This window comes from Hibiscus syriacus, unplaced genomic scaffold, assembly GCF_006381635.1.
Source record: "Hibiscus syriacus cultivar Baekdansim isolate YM2019G1 unplaced genomic scaffold, ASM638163v2 tig00112471_pilon, whole genome shotgun sequence".
Taxonomy (NCBI): Eukaryota; Viridiplantae; Streptophyta; class Magnoliopsida; order Malvales; family Malvaceae; genus Hibiscus; species Hibiscus syriacus.
In genome coordinates, this window is record NW_024063340.1 from 123,528 (window position 1) to 150,030 (window position 26,503).

General features: G+C 34.8%; 1 protein-coding gene and 1 pseudogene across 2 annotated transcripts; both read right to left on the reverse strand.

The window, feature by feature from the left end:
• Nucleotides 1-3,117: 3,117 nt before the first annotated feature.
• LOC120179925 lies at nucleotides 3,118-11,275 on the reverse strand (annotated as a pseudogene).
• An 817-nt stretch (nucleotides 11,276-12,092) lies between these two features.
• On the reverse strand, nucleotides 12,093-17,873 carry LOC120179972 (probable inactive histone-lysine N-methyltransferase SUVR1). 2 transcript variants are annotated; one of them, XM_039185413.1, is made up of 11 exons: nucleotides 17,694-17,873; nucleotides 16,497-16,736; nucleotides 16,378-16,410; nucleotides 15,657-16,269; nucleotides 13,981-15,104; nucleotides 13,598-13,845; nucleotides 13,283-13,349; nucleotides 13,134-13,184; nucleotides 12,628-12,724; nucleotides 12,297-12,336; nucleotides 12,093-12,247 (listed from the first exon to the last, which is right to left on the reverse strand). In XM_039185413.1, exons 2-10 carry the CDS (start codon nucleotides 16,677-16,679, stop codon nucleotides 12,308-12,310), a joined length of 2,445 nt encoding a protein of 814 aa, XP_039041344.1. In that variant the 5' UTR covers nucleotides 16,680-16,736; nucleotides 17,694-17,873; the 3' UTR covers nucleotides 12,093-12,247; nucleotides 12,297-12,307. The 2 variants fall into 2 exon arrangements, with proteins under 2 accessions (XP_039041344.1, XP_039041343.1); XM_039185412.1 differs by having other exon boundaries at nucleotides 12,245-12,336.
• Nucleotides 17,874-26,503: the final 8,630 nt, after the last annotated feature.

The following is a 26,503-nucleotide window of genomic DNA, read 5'->3' on the forward strand; positions in this document are numbered from 1 at the left end:
TTCAACACATTTCCCCCTCAATAAGCCTTGGTGGAACATGGGCGGAACAAGTAATTGTGATTTTCAAGCTTTCTCTAAAAGTTGTATATTTAAGAAAACCAATTCTTACCTTTTGCTAAACACCGGTTTGACCATTAAACATGGGATTAAGTATAGTCAAAATAAGTGATATATTCGGATCGGATTCGGATCATAATTTTAGTTATCCGAAATTTCGGATATCCGAATTTTCGAATCGGATCCGATCCGATATCCGAATTTGCACACCCCTAAATTGCTTATGACTAATGACTGTTTCTTCCATTGTTCTCTGTTGACATTTGTTAAGGAAGGTGTCTGAAAGTTGTAAAGAATCCTTCTTACGGAAGGAATAACACAAAGGCCAGATGGTATTAAAGCTCTACAGAATTGTGTTTGGAGCAGGTATGAGCATGGGTCGGGTTAGGGTCGGGTTTTGGCCAACCCGACCCGACCTAAAAAATTTACATCCTTCATCCGATCCGATCCGACCTTAAAAACATATAACTTCCATCCGATCCGAACCCGACTCGACTTTTTGAGATAAAATCGATCTGATCCGACTCGAAATAATAAAACATATTATTTTTATTCAATAAAAATAGTGATTTAATTGGAAAAATAATATATAAAGGGTATTATTGTAATTATTCCTAAATATATAAGGTAAAATTATTTTTTTGGGTCTGGTCGATTCTGGTATTTTTCATCCTAAACTCGAATCCAACCCACCTTTAAGAAACTCTAAACCTGACCCGACTCAAACTCAATTTTTTTAAAAAAAAACCCGACCCGAACTCGATTTAAAAAAATCCGACATAATCGGATTGGAACCGTCGGGTTCGGGTCCCATGCGTATCCCTAGTTTGGAGCTTCATTCTTCATGATAAGTTGATATATTCTTGTCTTTCGGGGTTAGTTTTTGAATCTATTTTAGTTTTTGTATTTATAATTAGGGCTCCCAATTTTTTATATTTATAATTAGAGTCCCTAATTTTGTATAATTTCATATTTTTTTTAGTTTTGACTCTTTTTTCATTTCTCTTATTAATTCATCCACTTTTGGATTAATTTTAACCAATTTTTTATATTTATAATTGGGGCCCTAGTTTTTATAATTTTATAAAATGTTTTTTACCCTCTTTTTCCATTTCTCTTATTTATTCATTCAATTTTGAATTAAATTTAATCATGTTATTCTCTTTTTTTCAAATCTTACTCTTCAGTTTATCAAATATTATTTAATTTTTAGTCTTTTACATTCTCAATCTAAAAATAAAATAATATACACATTATTTATTTATTTATTTATTATTCAAAATCAAGCTATGTATCGTACGTGCAGTTAAAATAATATATTTTCACAAAATTTAATCATTTTCTATGATTTATTTATGTAATATTGAATTAATTGTTCAAAATAATGAAACATACTCTCATTTTATAAAAGAATATTTTTGAGTTTTTGTTCCGAAAATATTTTGGGCGGCTCTATCTATTCGGAATTTTTATGAATTAAAGTCTATGTTATATTCGTATCAATACTACGTTTGGAAAACCACTAAAGAACTAAATTTATTTGTAATTATACATGAATGACTTGTTTGAACAATCATTATAATTGATGAATTTTACTGAATTGGCACGTGTTTATTGAAAAAGAAAACAAACCTGACAAGAAGAGATATTTGGGAGCAAACTCGAGTTTCGCCGGAAAATATGGAGATTCATTGAGAGAAGATCTCCGGCTTCAGATTAATGCAAAATCGATGTAAGAGATTGTATTATAAAATGAAACCAAGAAAATTTGTTCATAGAAAAATTCCCAGTTCGGGTGTGAAAGGCATCATAATAATACGCTTTTTGAATTTAATTCCCATCCACTTTCTCTTGTCCCTAAACCTCTCTCACTTTGTGGTGCATGTATGCTTGGATTTACCTAGCAGCCGTACGTCATCTCCCCCGAATAGCGGGGTCTGCCAGCAGCCATTAAACTGCTTAGGAAGTTTACGATGGACGACCATTCAGCTTCATTGGGGAAGTTTGAAATCTCCATTTTTTAATAAAAATGGATAAATTACGTTAAGTGGCCCCCAACGTTTAGATTATATTCATTTTGATCATTGATCTTTTAAAACTTGTAGTAAAGCCATTGAACTTTCAATTCACTTTCATTGCGACTCACCGTCGTTAAAAAAGTGACATGATACGATAAAATATTATTCTAATAAGAACTTTAAAATATATTTCTAAATAAGAATCGCTGATCTCATTTGTTTGTACAATTATCATCTTACATTCTCACGATACTTAAAGAATTTATTATCTTTCTACGATCATCGAATCATTCACCATCATCGTTTCATCTAAGCTTCCAACACAACCAAAGTTCCTTCTCCATACATGAATTCTTCCATACTTGACCATCAACTACGAAAATATTTTGAAGGTGGAGTTAAAGAAAAATTCAAAGATTTTATTTAAACTAAAAGAAAGAAAGTCCTCCAATCAAACATAGAATTATCATTGTTCAATATTTTTGTCTAATTAAGTACTTAAACTTTCTTTTGGTCTAATTAGGCATCTGAATTTGGATCCTTGACTCAAATTGGTTAAAAAAATTAATTATCGATTTGAATAAAAAAAATCAAGTTCAAATACCGATTTAAACCAAAAAAATTAATTAAAATATCAATTCGAGCCTAAAAACTAAATCCATATACCTAATTGGATCCGACTCGAATCAAATTTTTCCATGTTGATATTTAGGTTCAAATTCATGACCTTTCTCTAGGATTTGCCTCTGAAACTACTTGGGTGAGGTTTTAAGCGATCACAACTATCTGAACAATTTCATGAGGATTTGTAAATTTACATCATATTTTGTATAAAATGTACCATAATTTAACTTTATCATATATTATTGTATAAAAAATGTTAAAAACTATACATTTTATAATCAATCTAAATAAAATATTTATTATCATGTAAAAAATCATTTGAACCGGTCTAAACCAATAATCACATTTTTCTTCTTGTATTACCAACAAAATCATTCATAGGAGACTTTATATAAACAACATAGATCCCTCTAGGAAACAACTCATAAGATATGCATAATCACAGAAAATCAACAGTGGCATACAGGGCAAAATAGGAACATAATAAGAAGAGAAATATATGAACACGGTTCAGCATTCCACGCCACATTGTTTGAGGAGCGGACCGGTTTGTTTGGGCAAGAAAGGATCGATCCGTACCCAAACCAGTGAGAAAATGGATGCCAACGGTACCGACCAAAGCACAACAATGGTGGGCGTCCTGTTTTGTCTCCCCATCAAACCTTTGAGGAAAGGGTAGAGGTGAAGTATGACCCAGAAAGCGAAGAACAGTTTGCTGAACAACGGACCCCATGATCCGTAGCCATTGTTGATCTCATCCGACACTCCGGCGACGACCCCGACCATGTTCAATATGATCAGGGTTGTGGGAGGAATTAAGAGAGTGGTCCCCTTGAAGAGATAAAGCTTACCGAATTCTGTATCATCTGCCACTTTGGCAGTTACAGTGAAGTTGGTATCGACCCTGGCAAGGACTTTGAGGAGGCCTTGGAAAACGGCGAAAAGAGGGGCAGAGACACCTCCGATGACCCAGAATTGTTCGTTTCTCCACCAGTCTTGGATGCTAACTCCGCTCCATCGAACTTCAACCACTCCTATGGCTATGATGGAAAGGAAAAGTGCCAAGAACCATATACTTGTAAGGTTGCTTAGCTGCCAAGAAACCACAACTTGTCAAAACCTTGCAGAAAAAGTTATTATGTAAATTTTTGGGACAGGATCTGGTGAATACTTTCAGGGACGGAGTCAAGGAATTACAGATTGATTGGACGAGTGAAAAACGGCATAAATACTTGCAGTTGGGATGATAAATTTGCCAGTGAGGAGACAAACGGCTGGAATAGTACAATAGGCCAGTAAAGGGATTGAAGTGAAAGGGTAAACAATGGTGTTGATATAAGCAAGCCTTTCAATCCATTTCAGTTTTCCTCCATAACCGTACCAAAGTGGGCAGTGACGACTAAGGAAAATTTCTACCGAACCAAGTGCCCATCTCAAAACTTGGTGCAACCGTCCGAGAGATTGATTGGAGCCGACCCCTTAAATGCCTGTTGTTTCGGTACACAATAAACTGATTTCCACCTTCTGCAGTGCATCTTGAAACCTGTTAAAATATCTTCCCTCACTGATCCATAAATCCATCCGATCTGCAAAATACAGGTCGCTATTACGTAACTCGACTCCCAAACAAATAAAAAAACATAATGTAAAGTCAACTATTTCGACACCAAATCGTTAAAATGTGTAACATTACTCACCTCTTTGCCCCACTCAGTTTTTTCTTCATAGCCACAGCTAATTACATGAATGGCTTCTTTAATAAGTGACGTGCTATTAGTTCCTTCAGGAAGGCCACCATTTTCCATCAAAGTTGAAGCAATGAAAACAGGTGATTGCCCAAATCGTTTCTCAAAATTCTTCTGCGACATTAATGATGATTTCTCCAATTCTTCGTATCCTTCGAGTCCTTCTTCGATTTCTTCGAGATCGAATACCGGGGCAGACCCTTTTTTCATGTAGTTTTTCCCCATCATTTTCTTCTTCTTTTTGGAGAATAGAAGCCCTCCGAGTAAGCCTTTTTTCTTTCCTTTCTTCTTTGATTTCTTCCTCGAACCTCCGCAACAACAGCAACACCATGAAGGCCAGCAATCGTAGGTCATCTTCGGTCTCTTCTCAGAGACTGGCGGATCATAGCCGTATAATGCCTGCCTGTTGAAAACACACCCTGTGCCGACATATACAGGGCCTTGAAGTCCATCTAATCCCAACATGTTGATCTACAGACCGAAAGTAGAGTTTTAGACATGAAATTTTCAAAATCAAAATAAAAGAATTGCAAGGAAAGCAAAGCTTACATCAAAGAAGACAACGTTTTGATTAGCATTTCGATCGTGGCGATCAATACTGTCGAATCTTTGCGGAAACTGAACGTAACAAAGCTTCTTTCCAAACTGAGGATCCATTAAAAAGTACATAGCTTCCCTTAAGGCCTTGCTGTTGTTGATGTAATGATCACAATCCAGATTCAATAGGAAGGGTGCATTAGTAAGCACTGCAGAAACTCGAACCTGGTAATGGCATCCATCACCCAAAAAAGATCAGCAATGAATACTAAACAATAATGGTTTGGTACAATTCACAGGCAGTAGTTTGGTTTTTCAAAAACCGAAGGAAAATCGAAATGAATGTCACAAAACTGAATCAGCAGAACAAAGAACATTAGACTATAAGAAGAGTAATCACCAGAGCATTATCAGCAGAAAAAGATCAGCAATGAATACTAAACAATAATGGTTTGCTACAATTCACAGGCAGTAGTTTGGTTTTTCAAAAACCGAAGGAAAATCGAAATGAATGTCACAAATAACTGAATCAGCAGAACAAAGAACATTAAACTATAAGAAGAGTAATCACCAGAGCATTATCAGCACCAGCTTTCTTGTGGTTCTGATAACCAGGACGTTTCTCACGAGAAACATGACGAGCTGAGGTAGCTCTTTGCCATCGACATCAAGTGCACCGGCACTTCCAAGATAGACCTGTGAAAATGAAGAAATACATGATTTATATTGAAGTGAAAACTCTTACGATTTAGGAAAGAATTAAGCCAAAATATCGTATCATAATCTGTAATTTATTAATCTTTAAATTACCTGAATCATTCCAGGATGATCACGTGTGTTATTTCCGGGTCATGGGGTGCCATCTTGCATCACGCATCCTTCTTCTGGTTTCTTCTGAGCATTTGCTACCAATGCATTGATCCTTACTTTATATTCTTCATATTCCCTCTGCATTAAAATAACATAAGATATATACATTAAACCCTTTTTAACTAGGAAAATGAGCTTGAATTCAAACACGAATGATTGAATTTAAAGTTGAGCATGAGAATCAAACTCAAATCTCACTAGGAAAACGAGTATAACCAAGGAATTTTAACAGTTTAATCTGTATCTTAAACTAAAATTTTAAAATTAATACTTGAATCAACTCATTTTCACTAGATAAATGAGACTAATCAAACAAGCATCGAACTCTAACTGAATGTCGATTCGAAACTTAAGCTCGAATTTCTCAGAGTTTGAGCTCGACTCGACTAGATCACACTCAAACACAGCGAGTTTAGCAACTTACGTTCATGGCTCTCCGTTCTTTAACAAAGCTAGGATGAACCTTGTCTTCCAAATAATCAATTTCTTGTTGAGGAATTCGGGTTAATTTCCACCAATAATAACAATTCACCTTGAAAACTATTATTTAGGTGACTAGTGTGAAAACGATTGTACTAAAAATCACCCCAAGGTAGATTCCCAGGAAAGAGTGGAGGGGTCACAATGGTCCCTCTTAAAACCCACTCTCCTTAGACAGAACTACCAAGACAAGTAATTTTAATAGGACAATAATTAAATACCATACCCGACAATAGCTATTAAATAGATATAAAAGAGAACACCAAAATTTAACGAGGTTCGGCCAAAATTATGCATATGTCCTCGAACACTACTAAAATAATATTTCACTAATAGAGGAAATATTATAAAGAGAGAAATAGTACAAATAACCTTTAATAGTGAAGAAGACTTATATTTGTGGGATGCTAAACTAAGGAGGAGGGTTTTATTTATAACAAAAGAATTTTCTCTCCTCCTTATACACAACCAATGTGGGATTTTGCCAAAAAACCAACAAATCTCCACCTTGACAAATTCCACACACATCTCTCAAAGATCCAATCTTTAGTAGTGTCTGCAAATTCATCTTTCAATTTGTAACAATATTGACCAAGTCTAAACAATGTTTAAACTTGACCGCAGTTACCACTTTTGTCAACATATCAGCAGGATTCTCAGTGGTCCGAATCTTCTGGATTATGACTCCACCTTCTAGAATCTCTCGTACAAAATGATATCGAACATCGATGTGCTTCGTCCTTGCATGATAAACCTGGTTCTTTGCTAAATAAATAGCACTCTGACTGTCACAATGCACTTTGATGTGCTTCTGTTCCATTCCTAATTCACCAAGCAACCCCTGAAGTCAAATTGCCTCCTTCACAGCCTTTGTAATTGCCATATACTCTGCCTCTGTAGTAGACAAAGCCACTGTTGACTGTAAGGTGGACTTCCAACTGACTGGTGTCTTTGTAAATGTAAATACATAACCAGTAGTTGATCGACGCTTGTCCAAATCACTTGCATAGTCTGAATCACAATACCCAACTACACACTGACCATCTTGTTTGTCCTGCTGAAAGACCAAACCAACATCTACGGTGTTCAAAATATACCGTAGAATCCATTTCACAGCTTGTCAATGCTCCTTTCCAGGATCATGCATATAACTGCTCACAACCCCAACTGCATGTGAAATATCGGGTCTCGTACACACCATTGCATACATCAAGCTACCAACAACACTTGCATACGGAACCTTTGACATGTATTCCCATTCTGCATCATCCTTAGGTGACATGGATGCACCGAGCTTGAAATGAGGAGCAAGAGGTGTACTAACTGGTTTTGACTTCTCATTCATGCCAAAACGTTTTAGTACCTTCCTCAGATATTCTTTCTGAGACAAACAAAGACTCCCCAATTTCTTATCCCTTGATATCTCCATGCCTAGAATATTCTAAACCTTTTGACTCTAAGGTTCCCACAGAGATGAGATTTCTCATTAAATCTGGTACATAATGGACACCTATTAAGGTTCTGATTGATCCATCCTGATTCCTCAAGCGAATTGAATCAATCCTAAGTATGTCAAGAGGGGAATTATTTGCTGCCTTGTATAGTTATGAATTGAGAAAGAAAGACAAATAAGAAAACACAAGTGTCGAAGCAGAAGCTCTTGTTGTTAGAGGTTGTTCGAAGAGTCAGAATAAAAGAAGGAGAGGGAGATCGAAGTCAAAGTCCATATTGAGCAAAGATGAATGTGCCTTTTGTCGAGAAAAAGGGCACTGGAAGAAAGAATGTCCCAGGCTAAAGAATAAAGACAAACCTGAAAAGGGAAAGACTGTTTTAGAATCAAATGTGGACAAGTATGATGATGCATATTCAGATTTCGTATTCGTTGCTACGCCATCAACCAGCTGTTCCAGTTCATGGCTGTTAGATTTAGCTTGTAGCCACCATATGACCCCCAATAGAGAATGGTTCTTTGATTTTAAAGAACTAAAAGGTGGAATTGTCTATACAACAATTGGTATCAGAGCTCTTGGTTTATTTTAGTATGCTCTGTGGTTGCGACTTAGGCTGATATTCTACATCAGAAGAAATTTCCTTAGGATAATTGGCATTCCGCATTGACAGCTATTAAATAGAGTTTGTAGCAGAAATGGCAGACAAAACAAAAACATCCGCAAGAAATGCTGTGATAAATGTTAGATTTGCAGTGGAGATTTTTTATGGCACCGGTCATTTCGGCATGTGACAAAGTGAGGTTCTAGATGCCCTATTTCAACAGGGTCTAGACATTGCTATTAAAGGAGAGAAACCAGATGATGTTGAGGAGAAAGAATGGAAGAGGAATATGGACGTGACTTTTGAAAAAGAGATTGTTCCGCTTCAACTATCTGCCAGGTACCACTATGAATGATCACATTACTAGTTTTAATTAGCTGGTGACTGATCTGATGAATATGGACATGACTTTTGAAGACGAAGATCTGGCTCTGATGTTGATGGGATCACTTCCTGATGAGTTTGAGTGTTTTGAAACTACTTTACTTCATGGGAATGTTGATGTGTCTCTCAATAAAGTAACTGTTGCCTTGTATAGTTATGAATTGAGAAAGAAAAGCAAACAAGAAAATACAAGTGTCGAAGCAGAAGCTCTTGTTGTTAGAGGTTGTTCGAAGAGTCAGAATAAAGGAAAGAGAGGGAGATCGAAGTCAAAAAACAGATTGAGCAAAGATAAATGTGCATTTTGTCGAGAAAAAGGGCACTGGAAGAAAGAATATCATAGGTTAAAGAATAAAGGCAAACCTGAAAGGGGAAAGGCTGTCTCAGAATCAAATGTGGTCGAGTATGATATGCATATTCAGATTTCGCATTCGCTGCTACGCCATCAACCAGCTTTTTCAGTTCATGGTTGTTAGATTCAGCTTGTAGTCACCATATGACCCCCAATAGAGAATGATTCTTTGATTTTAAAGAACTAAAAGGTGGAATTGTCTACACAATACTTCTCACTGAAATAAAACTCCGACGCCCTCGGCTCAACGTTGTGTTTCTTACAAAACGGAACCCATCTCCTCGCGAACTCAGTCGTTTCAGCCAAGGAATCAAAAGTGAGCATGGAAGCGCCATCATCGGACACATAAAAACAAACTTTCTCGACCGGATAATCAGCGGCCAAGATCGATAGAATCGTGTTAGCCGTTATGATCGGCTGTTCCTTAGGATCGACGGCACCTAGTTGATTCGGCTCCCCTTCACGCTCGAATCTTAAAGAGAGGCGGTCTAGGTAAGTTTCGCGCCTAATGGGGAACTGATCGAGGATCCAAGAGAAGGCGAACCAGAGTACCAGACTTCGCAAATAACGGAGATCAGCCTTAACGGATAAGCGTCGTATGCCGGCATTAGAATACGAAACCGGAGGAAAAATGCGAGGACGATGAAGCGGAGGACGATGACGATCCGGTAAGGGCTTATCGAACTAGATGAAATTGGGACTTTCCGCCATAAAGGTTGTCGAGCTTCAGCCAAGCAGCAAAAGAATCTAAACTGTCATATTTCAGTTTGTGAAGAAACATAAGGATTAATTATACATAACCCCCTCAAACTATCTCCTTACTTTTTAAATTAGTCCCAAAAAATAAAAAAATTACAATTTAATTCTTAAAATATTACTATAATTGTATCAATTATGTTATTTTGTTAAACTGACAAGCTAAGAATTAGATATCAACCTAAATATAATATTAAATATATTTAAAATATATAGATTAAACTATAAACATATATTTATTAAATAGGTAGTTTGAATTTGATATTTTAAAAGATAGACGATTTCAATAAAAAATTAAAAAAAAAAGTTTTTTAAAGATCAAATAAAAATTATTTGTAAAATTGGATAATTTTAATTTTAAATTGAGAAAATGATCTAATTGATATAATAGTTCAACATCGAAATTATAAAGTTCAACAGTTTTATACAGTTTAATTGGATTCTGTTCTTTTATATATATATATATATATATATATACACCTTACAGTTAATCATCTTCTTCAGGAAGATCATTTCCACCATTATCGTTGCTAATCAATCCTCGTTTTTCTTGCCTCACTTTCTATTTCTCAACTCTTTCTTTCCATTCTGCGCTTCCGTACATCTCTTTCTCGCCTTCTAAATCCTTCCCTGCAACTGCTCACCATTTCAATAATCATTGTGATGCCATTGCTGATTATTATAGTCCCCATTTTCCTGCAAAATCAACCATATTTTTTAATCATCAGATTATTAGTACAATTATTGTTCAAGACAAAACTAAAGGCTTCGTTTTACGTGTCCATCCGAATCATCCTTGCGGTTCTTCGTCTGAAATTCATCGTCAAAATCTTCTTGCTCTGAGTTGTCTTCCTCGTCTCCTGGGATTCTCGGACTACCTGCGGAACAACAACGGAAGACAACAATTTCGTATACATATATATGTGTTATACCATCGAGAGAGTCAGATCTTCCAAGAATATCACAAATGACTATATATTCATCTATCCAAATTAGAAAGAAAAAAAAATGAATCACTGTGCTCGAAATGAATTACTGAGCACTGACCTTTGAGACGCTTGTAGCGAGTGTTGCACTGAGGGCAGCACTGGTTCCCTTCACTCCTTTCGTATTCGTAACAAGGCCGGCAAACCGGGAAACTACACGCATTACAAGCTACGAACACTTGTCCCTTCTCATTTTCCCCGATCTTATCCCCGCACACCCTGCATATCCTCGCCGAAGATTGCTGTGTCGACGCCCGATTCTGCCATATCCCACATCCAAAGAATCGTAAATAAGATGTACATTTCAATAACATTTTTTTGAACATAACAAGTAGGGGAAGAGAGAGTACCTCGTCGACAGCAAGTGAACCGAAGCCGGCCGCCATGGCAAAAGGTGGAAGGGGAAATGGGGGTATATTATAAGTGATGAAATTGGATGAGTTGTATTAGGTTTCAAGTAAAATATGAGAGTGCCTGTACCAAACTGTGAGTTGGGAAGTCGAAGGTTCGAGTCCAATAGACGTTAAACCAAAGCGGGTTTTTTTTTTGGAATAGCTCGCTTCGACTCGAAGATTTTAGCTGAGTATTATTATTCGTAATTTTACGTGTGTGTGTATATATGGATTCTCTATCTAACTTTATTACTATAATTTTAAATTTAACTATATTCTAATTATATCTAGAGTTATTTTAATTTAAGTTTTATATTTATTTATCGAATTGTTTATTTGCTGTTTTGAAATGATTGATGCTGACTATAGTTATACATATACATTTGTTGTATTTGTAATTCCATTAATATGTTGTATTGATTATTCTTTATAAAAAAAAGTATTGCATGTAATTGCGACTTTAATCCAATTTGATCTTAGTATATAAGCTTGATTGATCTCTTGTCAGTTTTCTCACAAAGACAGCTAGTTATCCTGTCATTTTTAAAGCAATATTATTAGGTAAACAATAGCACTGTTTTTATTATCAAAGTGGTAAATTTATTATTTTATGAAGGGGAGAAAAACCACACACGCAAGCTAAACACACTAGAAAAAACAGTCCAGAAGAGTGAAACAAATAAGGTTCAACAACAGGAACCCAGAATGAAACCGCAGCTGAAATTGAATTTGGATAACTAAAACTATTATTATATCAGACATATTAGACGTCGACTTTTAATTTTAGTGACGAAATGGTTTATATGTAACAATGTTTTCAAAGGGAAACCAAACTAGCCTGTTTTAATTGCCACCGGAGTTTTCATCGTTCAGACATTTTTGGTCCCAGTATTCAAACCATATTTACATGCTTTACTATACCTACAGACTTAATCGAGATAACTAGCTCTCGTTTTTTTCCCCGAAGATAGTTCGGTTCCGAACGTGCCCTGGATCTCTGTTCCAAAACAACCTATCAACAAAAATTGGCAAAACATGTCCCTTACCAAAAATTAGTTCATCTGGTGATCATGGCAGATTTAGACCCTGCACCATAGAAACATCTGTTAAAGAAACTACCAGTTAATGATAAGACAATAGCAGTTAACAGGAATGCAGGGCCTCGTTTAATATCGTTGTCGACACAGGTCTTGAGACCAAGAGTCGGTTTGAGTCTTTGCAGATGAAATCGTGGTTTAGCAGATAACCAAGAAGGTAATAAAGCTTTTGCATCTTAGGAAGTTTCAATTATGCTTTTTCACGGAAAGTCTAACATTTAAAATTCTTAAAACCGTATTATCTCACCGTGAAAAGAAATTTTACGCCACAATTACTTACTAGTTGAACGTTTCATGTCCCTGCAAAACGTACTGCCACATCTGCACTGGAATTGCTTAACAGGATGATCAAGATCATCAAAGTCAAGGCCATAATCCTGCACGCAGAATATATAGCCTCTTAATACAGAAAAAAAGTAAATACATAACGGATAAGTTCATGCCCGGTTTTCATCTCAACCACACATGAACATATAATTGCTCCCGATTAAAACCAAACAAAAATAGCATCATTCAATGTCAGAGGATGTTCATACAAGCACGCTAGGTGTATGTGTGTGTATCACGCATTAATTTATAAAATATACATTATTAACCTTGTCATGAATTTTTAGAAAATATCTGAAAGTAGTCTCGCAAGAAGAAAAATGTTCTAGTCCATCTCTTCACATGCATGATACAACATCAACAATCTGATCGTACCATTTTTTTTCTTAAGCATATAAAATGTAACCAGATATCAATTACATGCATCAGGATGATATAACTATAAAAAAAATCACTCACCCAAGTCAGCTCTTCAAGTGCATAAACTTCTCGCGTTGTGAAGAAGGCTAGCTGTACATGGTCAATGCTCAATTAGACTTGTTATCGAAAAGAATTGAAGCCACAAAACAAGTAGGACTATGAAGGTACAAGAAATCAGTATGCCATACATGATAGTAGTGAAGATCTGGAGACTCGACTTCAACAGGAATCTCAATCAAGTTTGCATCAAAGCATCTAGCAAAATAAGGGGGGAAATCAGATACTTTAAATCTCACTTTACTTAAAGTGCTCAGGTATTGCTTCAAATTAATTTCCGTGATCTATAACTAAACTGCGAAAAACACACCACATAGAAACAGATGCACTGAAAAAAACATAACAAGTAGAAATAATTGAACAAGTAATGGAAAATTCTTTATGAAGATGGTATGAAAAGAAAAGGGCACAGAAAGTCAAATATACAACACATATACAACAGTTACCTATGATTGATGAACCTAGCAACATTTCCATAACATGTGGCGTCCAAACAGAGAGCTTCATCCGTAGAAACTCCCGTCAACCCCCAATAGGCATCTAGAAGGACTGGAGATGCATGTTTTTCTCTGTTCCTTGAATACAACTCGGAGATGGTGAGTATTTCTCCAACAAACTCACAAACGAAAGCTCCTTTGGGGAGCTTCTCCAGAGTTCTAAGGCCCCAACCTTTTCCATCAGGTGTCAAAAACACCTAAAATTCAGGCTAAATTAGTCAACTGAAGAAACAAGGGTTTATAAAGCAAATTCAAAGGTTGATGCCTTAATTTTAAAAACAGCCTAATGATAACAAGGACCAGAAACTATATAAAACTTGGATGAAGCAAACCTGCAATTTGTAATTTACACCTCTCTGCACCACCCGATTGCCACATCTTTTATTGCAGCCACATTTGCTCCAACATTCTTTTATAACATTTCTCTTTAGGTGACCTTTGCAAGGTTCTGGAATGCCATCCTTCTTTGATCTCTCAAGGGGACACTCTGCACAACTAAGGAAGCATTGTTGTTTAGGATCACGAGTCATAGTTAAACACTCTTCTAAGAAATCCTTCTTCAGAACACCTGCTAACGTATATACAAAATTTCCACCAGAATGACGAGCACAAGCGCAAAGCTGCTGGGACAAGAGGCAATCCCCAAAGCATGTCTGACAACAGCTTTCATCTCCAATCCCAAAAAGACAAAATCTAACACAAGCATTCTGAAAGACCAGATTATCTGATATATATTGAAATGTTGGTGGAAAATCTTTACTATTTTCATTTACCCACGAAATTTGAACTTTTTCTTTCCCCCTTGTTATGTCAATTGCATCATGAAGCCACCTGATTTCATCAGGTGTAAGTCCATGCTGCGGAACAACCATCAATTCCTTCCCACCCACATTAACACATTCATTTGTAGAGCACTGAACATTGAAAGATTCATTTAACATCTTCCCTAGCAAGCAACCATTTTCCATATTGCTCACGGTATTAAGAGCATCCCTTGCAGGAGATTGCTTTAATATATCAAGAGCCGGCATCACATTAACTTCTTGCAATTTGTTAGTGGAATTAGTTGCCAATTCCAATATGCACTCACACATATCACTCAAAATTTTGAATACATTAAAATTAGGGTCAATGAGTTTATATGACCGGAGGCACCTCTGTTCCATCAGTTCTCTTAGTTCATCTACACTAGGCAATTGGAAATTTGGTCTTCCAAGAGCAGAATTGTAGCTTATAGAAATCTTCACCTCTCCCAATGGTGTTGAGGCAATTTCAAGGCTAGAAGGAATTTCTTTAGGAACGGTAGTAAGGTCACAGCTGCTATGCCTCTCACTCATTGAAGCCGAAGCACCAGCTCCTACAATTTTATCTGCATGCAGGGATTCTGGAGGTTCCTGCCAATTTGGCTTTGCAGTTGAAAAGTACCCCGCTGACAAACCTCTTTCGTTTGATGAATCTGATAAAAAAGTGTTAATAGTAAAATAATATGGACTAAAATCATTAGAAAATAGAACAAAAACAAAAAAAACTTAAGGCATCAATTACAATTTTAATATCCAACAATATAATAGTAATAAATGTTAATTAGGATATAATAGTACATATTACAAAAAACCCCATAACATGTAAATGGTCTAAATGAAATTATCTCTAGAGAATTGCCACAAGTTTAATCAAATATTGATTTGAAACAAACAAAGCAGGGGTTTGAAAAGGATCTCTTGGTTTTATACAAGCTTGGTTGCTGGTTTTTTAACTGGTGTTTTCTAGTGTGTTAGTTTTCATACTTAATGAGGTTATGTATTGTTTTTTTAAATTTTATATGCGTTTCCGCTGCTGAAATGAAATATGAATCATTCTTTTCTTCCTTCTGCTATGTATCGGTTTACTCTTGTATACTGAGAAGTATGAAGGGGGTTTTTAACGAGAACTCCAATTCTTATCGGAAAAAATATTGATTTGAAATGAAAATTGAACTAAGGAATAAAAAAGGCATTTCATATCTTACCTGGGTGAATAACTGCAATAGGAATCTCATCCACAGGAATGTCATCAGTAAACGGCTCTTCCTTGGGAATTATCAAAGCATGGGTAACAGGCAAACTTACTTTAGGGCTAATACCAGGCTCAGGTGCTGGCCCTTTAATGCACAATGCTCGAGATGCTCGCTCAAGGCCATTCCGACCAGAAGCAACATGAGGTGATATAGGTTCCTTTCCTTTGTATCTGACATGCGTTTGAGATAAATGTGAATTTGGGTCAGGTCTTTTTTGTACCACCAGAGGACTAGGTTCTACAGTTTGCTTCCCTGTATTCCTACCACCTTGATGGGGTGAAACAGGAGCAGGGAAAGTAGGCCGATATGAAACAGGTCCAACCGAAGCAGGCAGAGATTCTGCCCTTATATTTTCAACATTACACTGAAGTGGCTGCTGTTGCAAAGGTGCAGGAGGTAGTTCATCCTCCTCAACTTTAGGCTTTTTAAAAAGGGTTCCACCCCCATTGGAGCTGTCATTTCTATGAGAACACGATTCCTGATCATATTTTTTTCTCAGGCGTCTTCTTTTTAAGGGGCACACAACTTCATCGGGTACAGAACCTTCTTCCTCAATATCTTCCTCCTGGTAGGTAAAACAATCTAACCATGTTAGTCAACATCATTGAGGAGAACAAGGAAAACAAGAAATATTATGCAGGGCCAGCATAAGTTAGAGAAATGAGTCGCATACATCGTTGTTCTTGTCTAATTCATGTTCTGGCACCTGAAAAGCACAAAGATCAGCAACAAATATATGACAAGTGATAAGAGTTAAAACTAAACCAAAACAGATTATAAAGGGAAATGCACCTTACTATCGTCCTCATCAAAGATAGCATCAGCAAGAACTCTATAATTCTCTGATTCAATTAGCTCCCAATTCTTGTCATACAGCTTAAGAAGCTTCTTCAATACCGGTTTCACTTTTTCCTTGCTGATCCCTATTTCCTCCATTGAGCGGAAGGCCTGCTTAATTCTGGGGTTTGGTGCCATGATGCTTGATAAACTTTCAGTTTTGCACGCTTGAGAACACCAACGCTTAAACTCAAACTTCCCCATTTTTGGAACGATTAAGGTAGGAAACAACAATCAGTCCAGGAATGAAAGTAGAAGTGTAGCAGCAGGAAATTAAAAATGTCGTAATTGCAAATTCCAAATGCAAGAAAGATAAAAAAAAATTGGCATACATAACTAACTGAACCGATAGCTAACTTGAACAAATCAGATTGGGAAACGAACACTTCGATTTAACTTTAAAAGTCTACACTATACAACTAAATTGAGATAATTACGTGATCATCCAAATATATTTCAAAACATTGCCACTGTACATAAGTAAAGTTCAAGAAATAAAAATAAAAGCTAAAGCGTCCATGATTACATGCAAAAAGGAGAAACCAGTTAAACTGTTTACGTTACCAAGCCAAACCCTAGAAAGATATCGGAATCAATCCTTCTTTAAAAAATGTTCAGAAACTTGGAAAATAGGGAGGCACGGTAAGCCTCTGCTATAACCGAAAAGGGGTAAAATAAAAGAGAAGAAAATAAAGGCTAAAATCTTTAAGAATTTCTAATTTATTCTTCTTTTCACGGTGTCGTTTCAGTGACCAAACAACTACAATCACCGAGCTTACTGCATCATATTCCTGTCAGTTCAACACTTACGAGGAAAAATATTCTAGCCGACAGTTTCTCAGGAGACAAACAGAACTTAGGCCAAGAAATCATCAAATATTTCACAATCTTGGAAAATAGAAATGCACAGTACGTATCCTATAAAATAACAAAAAAAAATGAGGGGGGGAAACTAAAGGCTACAATGCTTAAAATTTTATATTTTCCTCTTCTCTTAACGGAACCGTTTTAGCTTGCTGCAATATCCCTACAGTTTAACACTTAACAGAACTTAAGACGTGAAGTCATCAAAACTAGGTGCAATGGCAAAAAAATAATCAAAGCAGTAAGACGAGCCAAACAGAAATGAAGCATTTCGGTTTCAAATATTACCAGATTTCGTCATGAGAGTAATCTTGGTAGAGGAAAGAGGGAAAAGGATTGTAAAAATAACACACACACACAGAGGTTTCAAGGTTTTGACTTGTGATTTTCTCAAGGAAAAAACACCCCAAAAAAATAAAATCTTTTAGAGGGTTTAAATTTAATTAACTCTGACACTGAGTCGACTGATGGTGATGTACTGAGTCTGGACATCTCGAGTCGACAATATAAGCGCGTGTAGACACGCAAAATGGCCGAGTGGAGAAACTATAGCCTTTTGGGCTCAGGTGAGTAGCACTGGACATATTCGGGTAACTCGGGTTAACGAATCGGAATCGATTCATTTGACTATTCTGATTAAGGGTAAGTATTTGATTGAATATAATTAAATTAATTGAAAAAAAATTAAGTTAAAGAATATTATGTTATCATTTTAATTTTATTTATAAAAACACGAACACGACACATGCTTGAATTCTAATAAAGGGAGTCCCACATATCAAAGATTTTCATGAAGAAATTGTTTCTGAAATAATAAATCTCAGAGAACTCTAAGTCGTTAAAGTCTCCATACCAAAGTTCATCTCAAGCGGTAACTTGGAGGACACAACAAACGATATCTCGTTTTATAAACCAGTTGGAATACCTGATGGATTTCACGGCCTTGGTCACTATTGTCAATCTAATGACCAGCCTTTAAGAGGTAATGTTCGGTTGCCACTTGCCACATCCTTCTAAGAGGGTGCTTAGTTCAAGGATTGTGGGATTTTCATGGGATATTTGGTTGGTCGGGAATCTCATTTCCGGTAATGTTTTATTACCAATAGTAGATTTTTTTGGATATATTACCGGAAATGTTATTACCTCCATTCCCTTAGGTATTGTAACATTATCGACGTTTTGGACTAAAATGCCCTTAAATTTTTATTTTTTTTCAAAAATATCCTTCTTATGTCATTAAATAATAAAAATTCTACGAAGGTTAAATTATAAATTTATCCTTAAATTATTTTAGATTTACAAAAAAATTATATAATTAAAATTTTATATGAAGTTCAGGGGTTAAAAAAAAATTTATCCTTTCATTAAACATTTTTTATATTTTTTATTTTGTAAAAAAATTTATATAAATATTATGAATTTAATTTTTTAAAGAAAATATATAAATATTTTACAATTTGAAATATTATACAAATATATATAATAAGGACAATTTGGTCAAATATACATTCTAATAATCTTTTATTCTTTTAACCAAACACGGTAATCTTACATTCCTGCTAAACCAACCAAACACAAAATGCAACATTCCCAGTAATCCTATTCCCTGGTAATCTTTTATTCTCACTGGTAATCTTACCTTCCGTGAACCAAACACACCCTAAGGGTTATAACCATGTAGGTCATTTGGTCACGAATTCTCTTAAAATACGAAACTAGATAAAGTGAGATGTGTTCGAATTGATATGGCGGATGGATAGATGTGATCTCAACCATTTGACATTATATGCTTACATCCTTAATATTTCTAATGCTCAAATTCAAAACTTTAAACAATAAAATAAATTTTTACCACCAAAATCACTTAATTCATAATTATAGAGTGTTGTCTTTATTTTCATGACACATATAATTCTTTAAAAATCCTTTAAAAACGAAAAAATTATGAATGAATTTTGATATTGAATTTGGTCAGGTTAGTTGCATTTTTTAAGGATAAAGTACTAAATGGTCTTCGAATATAAATTATTATTTTGTTAGGTACTTTAACAATTAAAAATATAAAATAAAGGATTATACACTTCAGCGCATATGTGTTACTTAAATTCGATATTTCAGGGATAATAATATTTTTTTAATTATTAAGATTATTTGATTCGTGTTTAAATTAAATATTTTAAATATTCTTTTAAATATATTAAAATAAATTAATGTGCATTTTTTAAATCAAATTTTTTTAATATTTTAACTTGTAATTTTAGTATTATTGTATATGTATATAACAAAATCTAAAGTTATAATATTAATTGATTCTATATATATATATATATATATATATATATATATATATATATTTTTTTGAAAATGGGGATAAAGAGCTTGAATATTAGTAAGGAAATATACAAGCACAAAGACAATAAAAGAGTCCTTATTAAAAAATCTCTCTAATCTTAAGTGGAGGAAAAAGATAAAAAATTAGAAATGGAACATCAACTATATTTAAATTTTATAAGTTTTTAATATTTTAATATAAATATTAGAAGTATATTTAAAAAAATAATTTATTTAAATTCAAAATTAAGAAAACTTGAATGTTTAAGTCAAAATATTTAAATTAATTAATAATAACTTTTAAAATTTTAATCTTAATATAAATAATTATCATTAAATTTATTAGATTAAAATTTACTATTAATTTTACAATATGCTTAATTTATTTATTTTATTTTTAATAAAATTAAATTCGATTTAATAATTTTATTTTATTTAATAATTTATGGATTTAATAATTTATAAATTTTATTTTTTTCAAAAGTTCTGAAAACCGTTAACAAGGGATTCGACGATTCAGATGAGGTTGTGGTGGTCGGGGAAGTGAACCCTAATAAGAAGTCAAAATCACGGAACTCATCGGTCGGGAAGGATGCTAATATAGAAGACGAGGATTGTATCGTTTTGGACGGTGACCCAGAAAAGGTGGTGTCCGATGTTAATGATAACCATGAAGATTCTGATGAGTTGCTTGTTGTCGGTCAAAAAGGGCAGGTGAATATCGAAATTTTTAATCACTATTTTATTGTTTAAAACTTTTGTTTTGATTGGTTTTTGTGCCCAAGTTCATCGATGGAATTTGTTTTTCTCTGTTTGTTTTCTGAGAAAATTAGAACAATGACATCTCTATGTAGTTTCCAGTAGCTCCTACTGAAATTTGTGATTGGTGTATAGGCTAAGGGAATGTGGAGAAATAGAGATTAGTTGATTGTCTTGATTCTTAATATTTATTGTTGATATCATGTTTATCACATCTTTATTTCCTTGAGATGAAAGTACAGCTGTGTTCGCACGGTGTTGAATTTTGTGAGCGGGAACAGATATTGAGATATCTGGGTTCTTAAAGGTGAATGTTAAAATTTATTTGTGCTATTTTTTTGGCATTTTTTGAATATTTTTTGTGTGTGTTTTGTTGTGGTTCTAGATTTTTTCTTTTTAGTGATATGTCTTCTAGCTCCTGCGGTTTTGTATGTTCACGCCATTTAGAAATGCCCATTCAACCAGCTGAAGCACCGTCGTCATGGGATCATCAGTATGTTGTGCTGTAAGTGTCAACTTGGACGTCAAGAAGGTAAGAATCGAGTCTTTGTAAAATTACAATCATCTCCTGCGGCAAGCAAATGTGTCTTAATATTTTCCACTAATGAGAGCGAGTAGTTTACTACTTTTTTTGGAGAAACGGTAGATCACTCTTTTTGAGGGCTGAACTTGCTACTAATGAAACTACTTCGTCAGAGAACCAAAATTTACCAATCTTTGTGCTCAGATGCTCTTAAGGACATAATAAATGTGTTTCATTGATATTGGAGTAGGTCAGATGCTTCAAACTTGGTACTGAAACCTGAAAAGATTGAAACTATTAATGGAGCCCTCGAAGTTTTCTATCTGGGATATTTAGGATTTAGCGTGGTATTAGGGGCATTTACTTACCGGTTGCCATCTTACTTGTTTACATTTAATGTTGAACCTACTCTTCTTCTTTTTTTGCTTTATGCTTCCCCGACTGTTCTCATGGGCACGAATTTGCAAATGGCTGTCTCATTTTTCTATATTATTTGTTTGCAGATTGCATGCAGAGATTTCCCCCATCCATGGCATGATTGTGCTAAATTTCCTTTCAGTTCAACCTCACATGAACAACAACAACACTGTGATCTGGTAATATTTTTGAAACCTTTTAATTATGAGATTCATGATTGTTGCTCTCTTTCTGAGTTTGGTGCCCTTGAATTTAGCATCCATTTCAAACGTGAGGCGTGAGCTATGAATGTTGTTTTTCAAATTGCAGTGCCATTGCTTTGTTTGCGACATGCGAGCACCATGTTTTTATTGGGGTTGGGGTATGTCTAATGCCGATCATTGTCATGCCACTGATAAAGAGGAGATTTGGAAGACTCTGCGGAAGAATTTCAGGCTTGGGAGAAATGTTTCTGCACCTACTATCATTTCTCATTATACAGTAGTGCCCCAACTTAACCAAGCGCCACGCCGTGACATTATTCGATTGACAAGTATTGTTAAGTTCAAAGTTTGGCAACCAACTTTGAAAAAATGATTGGTAAATGTTTTTTTGAAAATGGTTTTCAAAGTTTAGTAAATGTTTCTTTGAAAAACAGTTTTTCAAAGTTTGGTAGATGTTTGTTGAAAAATGATAATGGGATAATCACAATTAATCCATAGACTTTAGGGTATTTACAAGATTAAGTCCTTAAGCTTCAACTATAAATACCCTAGCTCATTTAGCTTCAAAATCATCCCAAAATCATTTCTTTCTCTCAATACTAGAGAGTTTTCTTGTGAGTAGTGAGTGTTTTGTAAACACCTGTAAATTTTCTCTCTTTAAAAAAGATCTGCAGTAGTCCGGAGACGTAGGCACAATTGGCTGAACTCCGTTATCAATTTCGGGTATTATTTTTTCGCTTTTATTTCGCATTCTCACTAATCTGGTTATAGGGAAAATACTTGTTACTCGTTTATTTTCCAACAGTTGGGGTATGTCTAATGCCGATCATCGTCATGCCACTGATAAAGAGGAGATTTGGAATACTTTGAGGAAGAATTTCAGGCTTGGGAGAAATGTTTCTGCACCTACTATCATTTCTCATTATACAGTAGTGCCCCAATGTAACATCCCGAAATCCGAGTCAGTGACTAAAATGAGAATTTTTGAAATTTGGTGATAAAAGTAAAATAGTTTAATAGTTTAATGACTTATTGGAAATATAGTTGAAGGTTGTTTGGTAATTATTGAATGAATTAAAGGGCAAATTGGTCATTTGATAAGAAAGATATTTTTCTCCTTTTATAAGAATGAAACACGTGGGGGAAAAGAAAGAGTTATCTGGGAAACTCTCTTCTTCTTCTTCTTCCTCCCGTATCTCCAAGCTCAAAGGTAAGTTTGTGATTTCTTGATTATTGGTTGATTTAAAGGTTAGGTTATGATCACTAGATGATAATTAAGCTTAAGGAAAGTTTAATTTGTTCTTAAACAACAAGATGAAAGATATATGAGAGATTAAAGATTTTGAGTTCTTGAATGAAATCTTGGAATAGAGTTCATTACTCATATTGGAAGACAAATTTGACTTGTCATCCATTTAATTAAGGGATATGAAGTGATGAAATTGAATTTAGAACAAGTAGAAAATTTAGTATGATTCTTGGATTTCATATGGAAGATAGAATTTTGAGTTTAAAGAAGTGAGTATGGAGTAGAAGTGAGTTTAAGTATGTATATAAAAGTTAGGAATATTTAAAGGAGGTGAAAGATGAAGAATTAAGCAGAAAGAGAGTGAATTCGTGCTTAAAATGTAAATTATGGGTTGTGTGCATCGATGCATCTTCAATGTGCATCGATGCACTCTCAAATAAATGAACATCGAATGCAATCAGTGCATCGATGCATAAGAAGTGCATCGATGCACCTGCTTAAAATACAAACATCGAATAGGATTTATGCACCGATGCATGAATAGTGCATCGATGCACCTGTCAAGGGATGTATCGATGCATGGTGTAGTGCATCGATGCATGTCTTCATTAAAAGATAAAAATAGTTTTCTTATTAGCCTAAGGAATGTTAGTTTAGAATATATCAATTAGTATACTGATATGTATCAATGTATTAATATGTAGATTTAGAACGTGATCTCGTTCCGGAACAATTGAAGGATTAGAATCTAGTCAAGCAAGGCTAAGGTGAGTACATATTAGAAGTATGGTACAATGGAATAAGACTTGTGATAAGTCTAATTCATATGTTGATTTTCATAGCACAATAGTTATGAACATGCATACATGATAATTATTATGATACATGCATAAATTATATATGTTCATATAATTTGATAAATGATATATGTGAAAAGACCCAAATGCACATGTGATATGATAAGTGATATGAGTTATGTGATCACAAGAGAAATGACATGAACACATGAACACATGAACACATGAAACATAAGAATAATGCCCATGGTATACGATATGAGAGCTATAGGTATAGTTGGCATGCCAAGAGTCGAGGGTTCTACGTGGTCCTTCGGGACGTATATGTATCCTTTGGAACATTTACAGTGTCTTTTAAGACAGATCTGATCCACGGGAATATATATATAGTTCTTAAGGAGTGGTCATTCGGTACAAATACAGTCATAGGTCCTTCGGGAAAAATTTCATACCCCCTAGTGGGACCCATACGAGCTGTGGTGACAGTATAGTACACAACCTCAATGTACTCGAATACCTTGAGTTCTCAAAAATGTACATGGGCCTATAAAAGGTTATCAAAGGTAATTACATTGTTATAGTTATATGTTATCATATTATTATTGTTTACATTGAATTGTATACGACATGATTGAATGGATAGATTGCATGTTCATATTCATACTGAATGCATTATTGTTATATTTGTATGTCTCACTAAGTCTATGACTTAGCGTGTAAGTGATTTACACGTAGGTACCAAGAATCAGGAATAGTGGAAATAGGGTTGTAAGAACAGCAGCACTGCTAGAAGATCAGATCAGAAGTAACGGATAAAGTATGTCTTTTGTCGTGTATATGGTTGGCATGTAAGAAAAGTGTATGTTACAAATGCTCTGATCAGTTTTGTCTTGTTTTGATTAACTTGTGTAAAGTAACAATGTTATTTTAATGAAAGTTTTAAATTTCCTTGATTTTTCTTCAATAGTCAAAGTTTGAAAAGTCAATGTGACACCTCGGACTCGTATCCGGGTCGGGTACGGGTTGAGGGTGCTACACCCAACTTAACCAAGCGCCACGCCGTGACATTATTCGATTGACAAGTATTGTTAAGTTCAAAGTTTGGCAACTGACTTTGAAAAAATGATTGGTAAATGTTTTTTTGAAAATAGTTTTCAAAGTTTGGTAAATGTTTCTTTGAAAAACAGTTTTTCAAAGTTTGGTATATGTTTATTGAAAAATGATAATGGGATAATCACAATTAATCCACAGACTTTAGGGTATTTACAAGATTAAGTCCTTAAGCTTCAACTATAAATACCTTAGCTCATTTAGCTTCAAAATCATCCCAAAATCATTTCTTTCTCCCAATACTAGAGAGTTTTCTTGTGAGTAGTGAGTGTTTTGTAAACACATGTAAATTTTCTCTCTTTAAAAAGATCTGCAGCAGTCCGGAGACGTAGGCACAATTGGATGAACTCTGTTATCAATTTCATGTATTATTTTTCCGCTTTTATTTCGCATTCTCACTAATCTGGTTATAGGGAAAATACTTGTTACTCGTTTATTTCCCAACATTTGGGGTATGTCTAATGCCGATCATTGTCATGCCACTGATAAAGAGGAAATTTGGAAGACTTTGCGGAAGAATTTCAAGCTTGGGAGAAATATTTATGCACCTACTATCATTTCTCATTATACAGTAGTGCCCCAACTTAACCAAGCGCCACGCTGTGATATTATTCGATTGACAAGTATTGTTAAGTTCAAAGTTTGGCAACCAACTTTGAAAAAATGATTGGTAAATGTTTTTTTTAAATGGTTTTCAAAGTTTGGTAAATATTTCCTTTAAAAACAGTTTTTCAAAGTTTGGTAGATGTTTGTTGAAAAATGATAATGGGATAATCACAATTAATCCATAGGCTTTAGGGTATTTACAAGATTAAGCCCTTAAGCTTCAACTATAAATACCCTAGCTCATTTAGCTTCAAAATCATCCCAAAATCATTTCTTTCCCCTAATACTATAGAGTTTTATTGTGAGTAGCGAGTGTTTTGTAAACACCTGTAATTTTTCTCTCTTTAAAAAAGATCTGCAGCAGTCCGGAGACGTAGGCACAATTGGCTGAACTCCGTTATCAATTTCGGGTATTATTTTTTCGCTTTTATTTCGCATTCTCACTAATCTGGTTATAGGAAAAATACTTGTTACTCGTTTATTTCCCAACAGTTGGGGTATGTCTAATGTCGATCATTGTCATGCCACTGATAAAGAGGAGATTTGGAAGACTCTGCGGAAGAATTTCAGGCTTGGGAGAAATGTTTCTGCACCTACTATCATTTCTCATTATACAGTAGTGCCCCAACTTAACCAAGCGCCACGCCGTGACATTATTCGATTGACAAGTATTGTTAAGTTCAAAGTTTGGCAACCAACTTTGAAAAAATGATTGGTAAATATTTTTTTGAAAATGGTTTTCAAAGTTTAGTAAATATTTCTTTGAAAAACAATTTTTCAAAGTTTGATAGATGTTTGTTGAAAAATGATAATGAGATAATCACAATTAATCTATAGACTTTAGGGTATTTACAAGATTAAGTCCTTAAGCTTCAACTATAAATACCCTAGCTCATTTAGCTTCAAAATCATCCCAAAATCATTTCTTTCTCCCAATACTAGAGAGTTTTCTTGTGAGTAGAGAGTGTTTTGTAAACACTTGTAAATTTTCTCTCTTTAAAAAAGATCAGCAGCAGTCTGGAGACGTAGGCACAATTGGTTGAACTCCGTTATCAATTTCGGGTATTATTTTTCCGTTTTTATTTCGCATTCTCACTAATCTG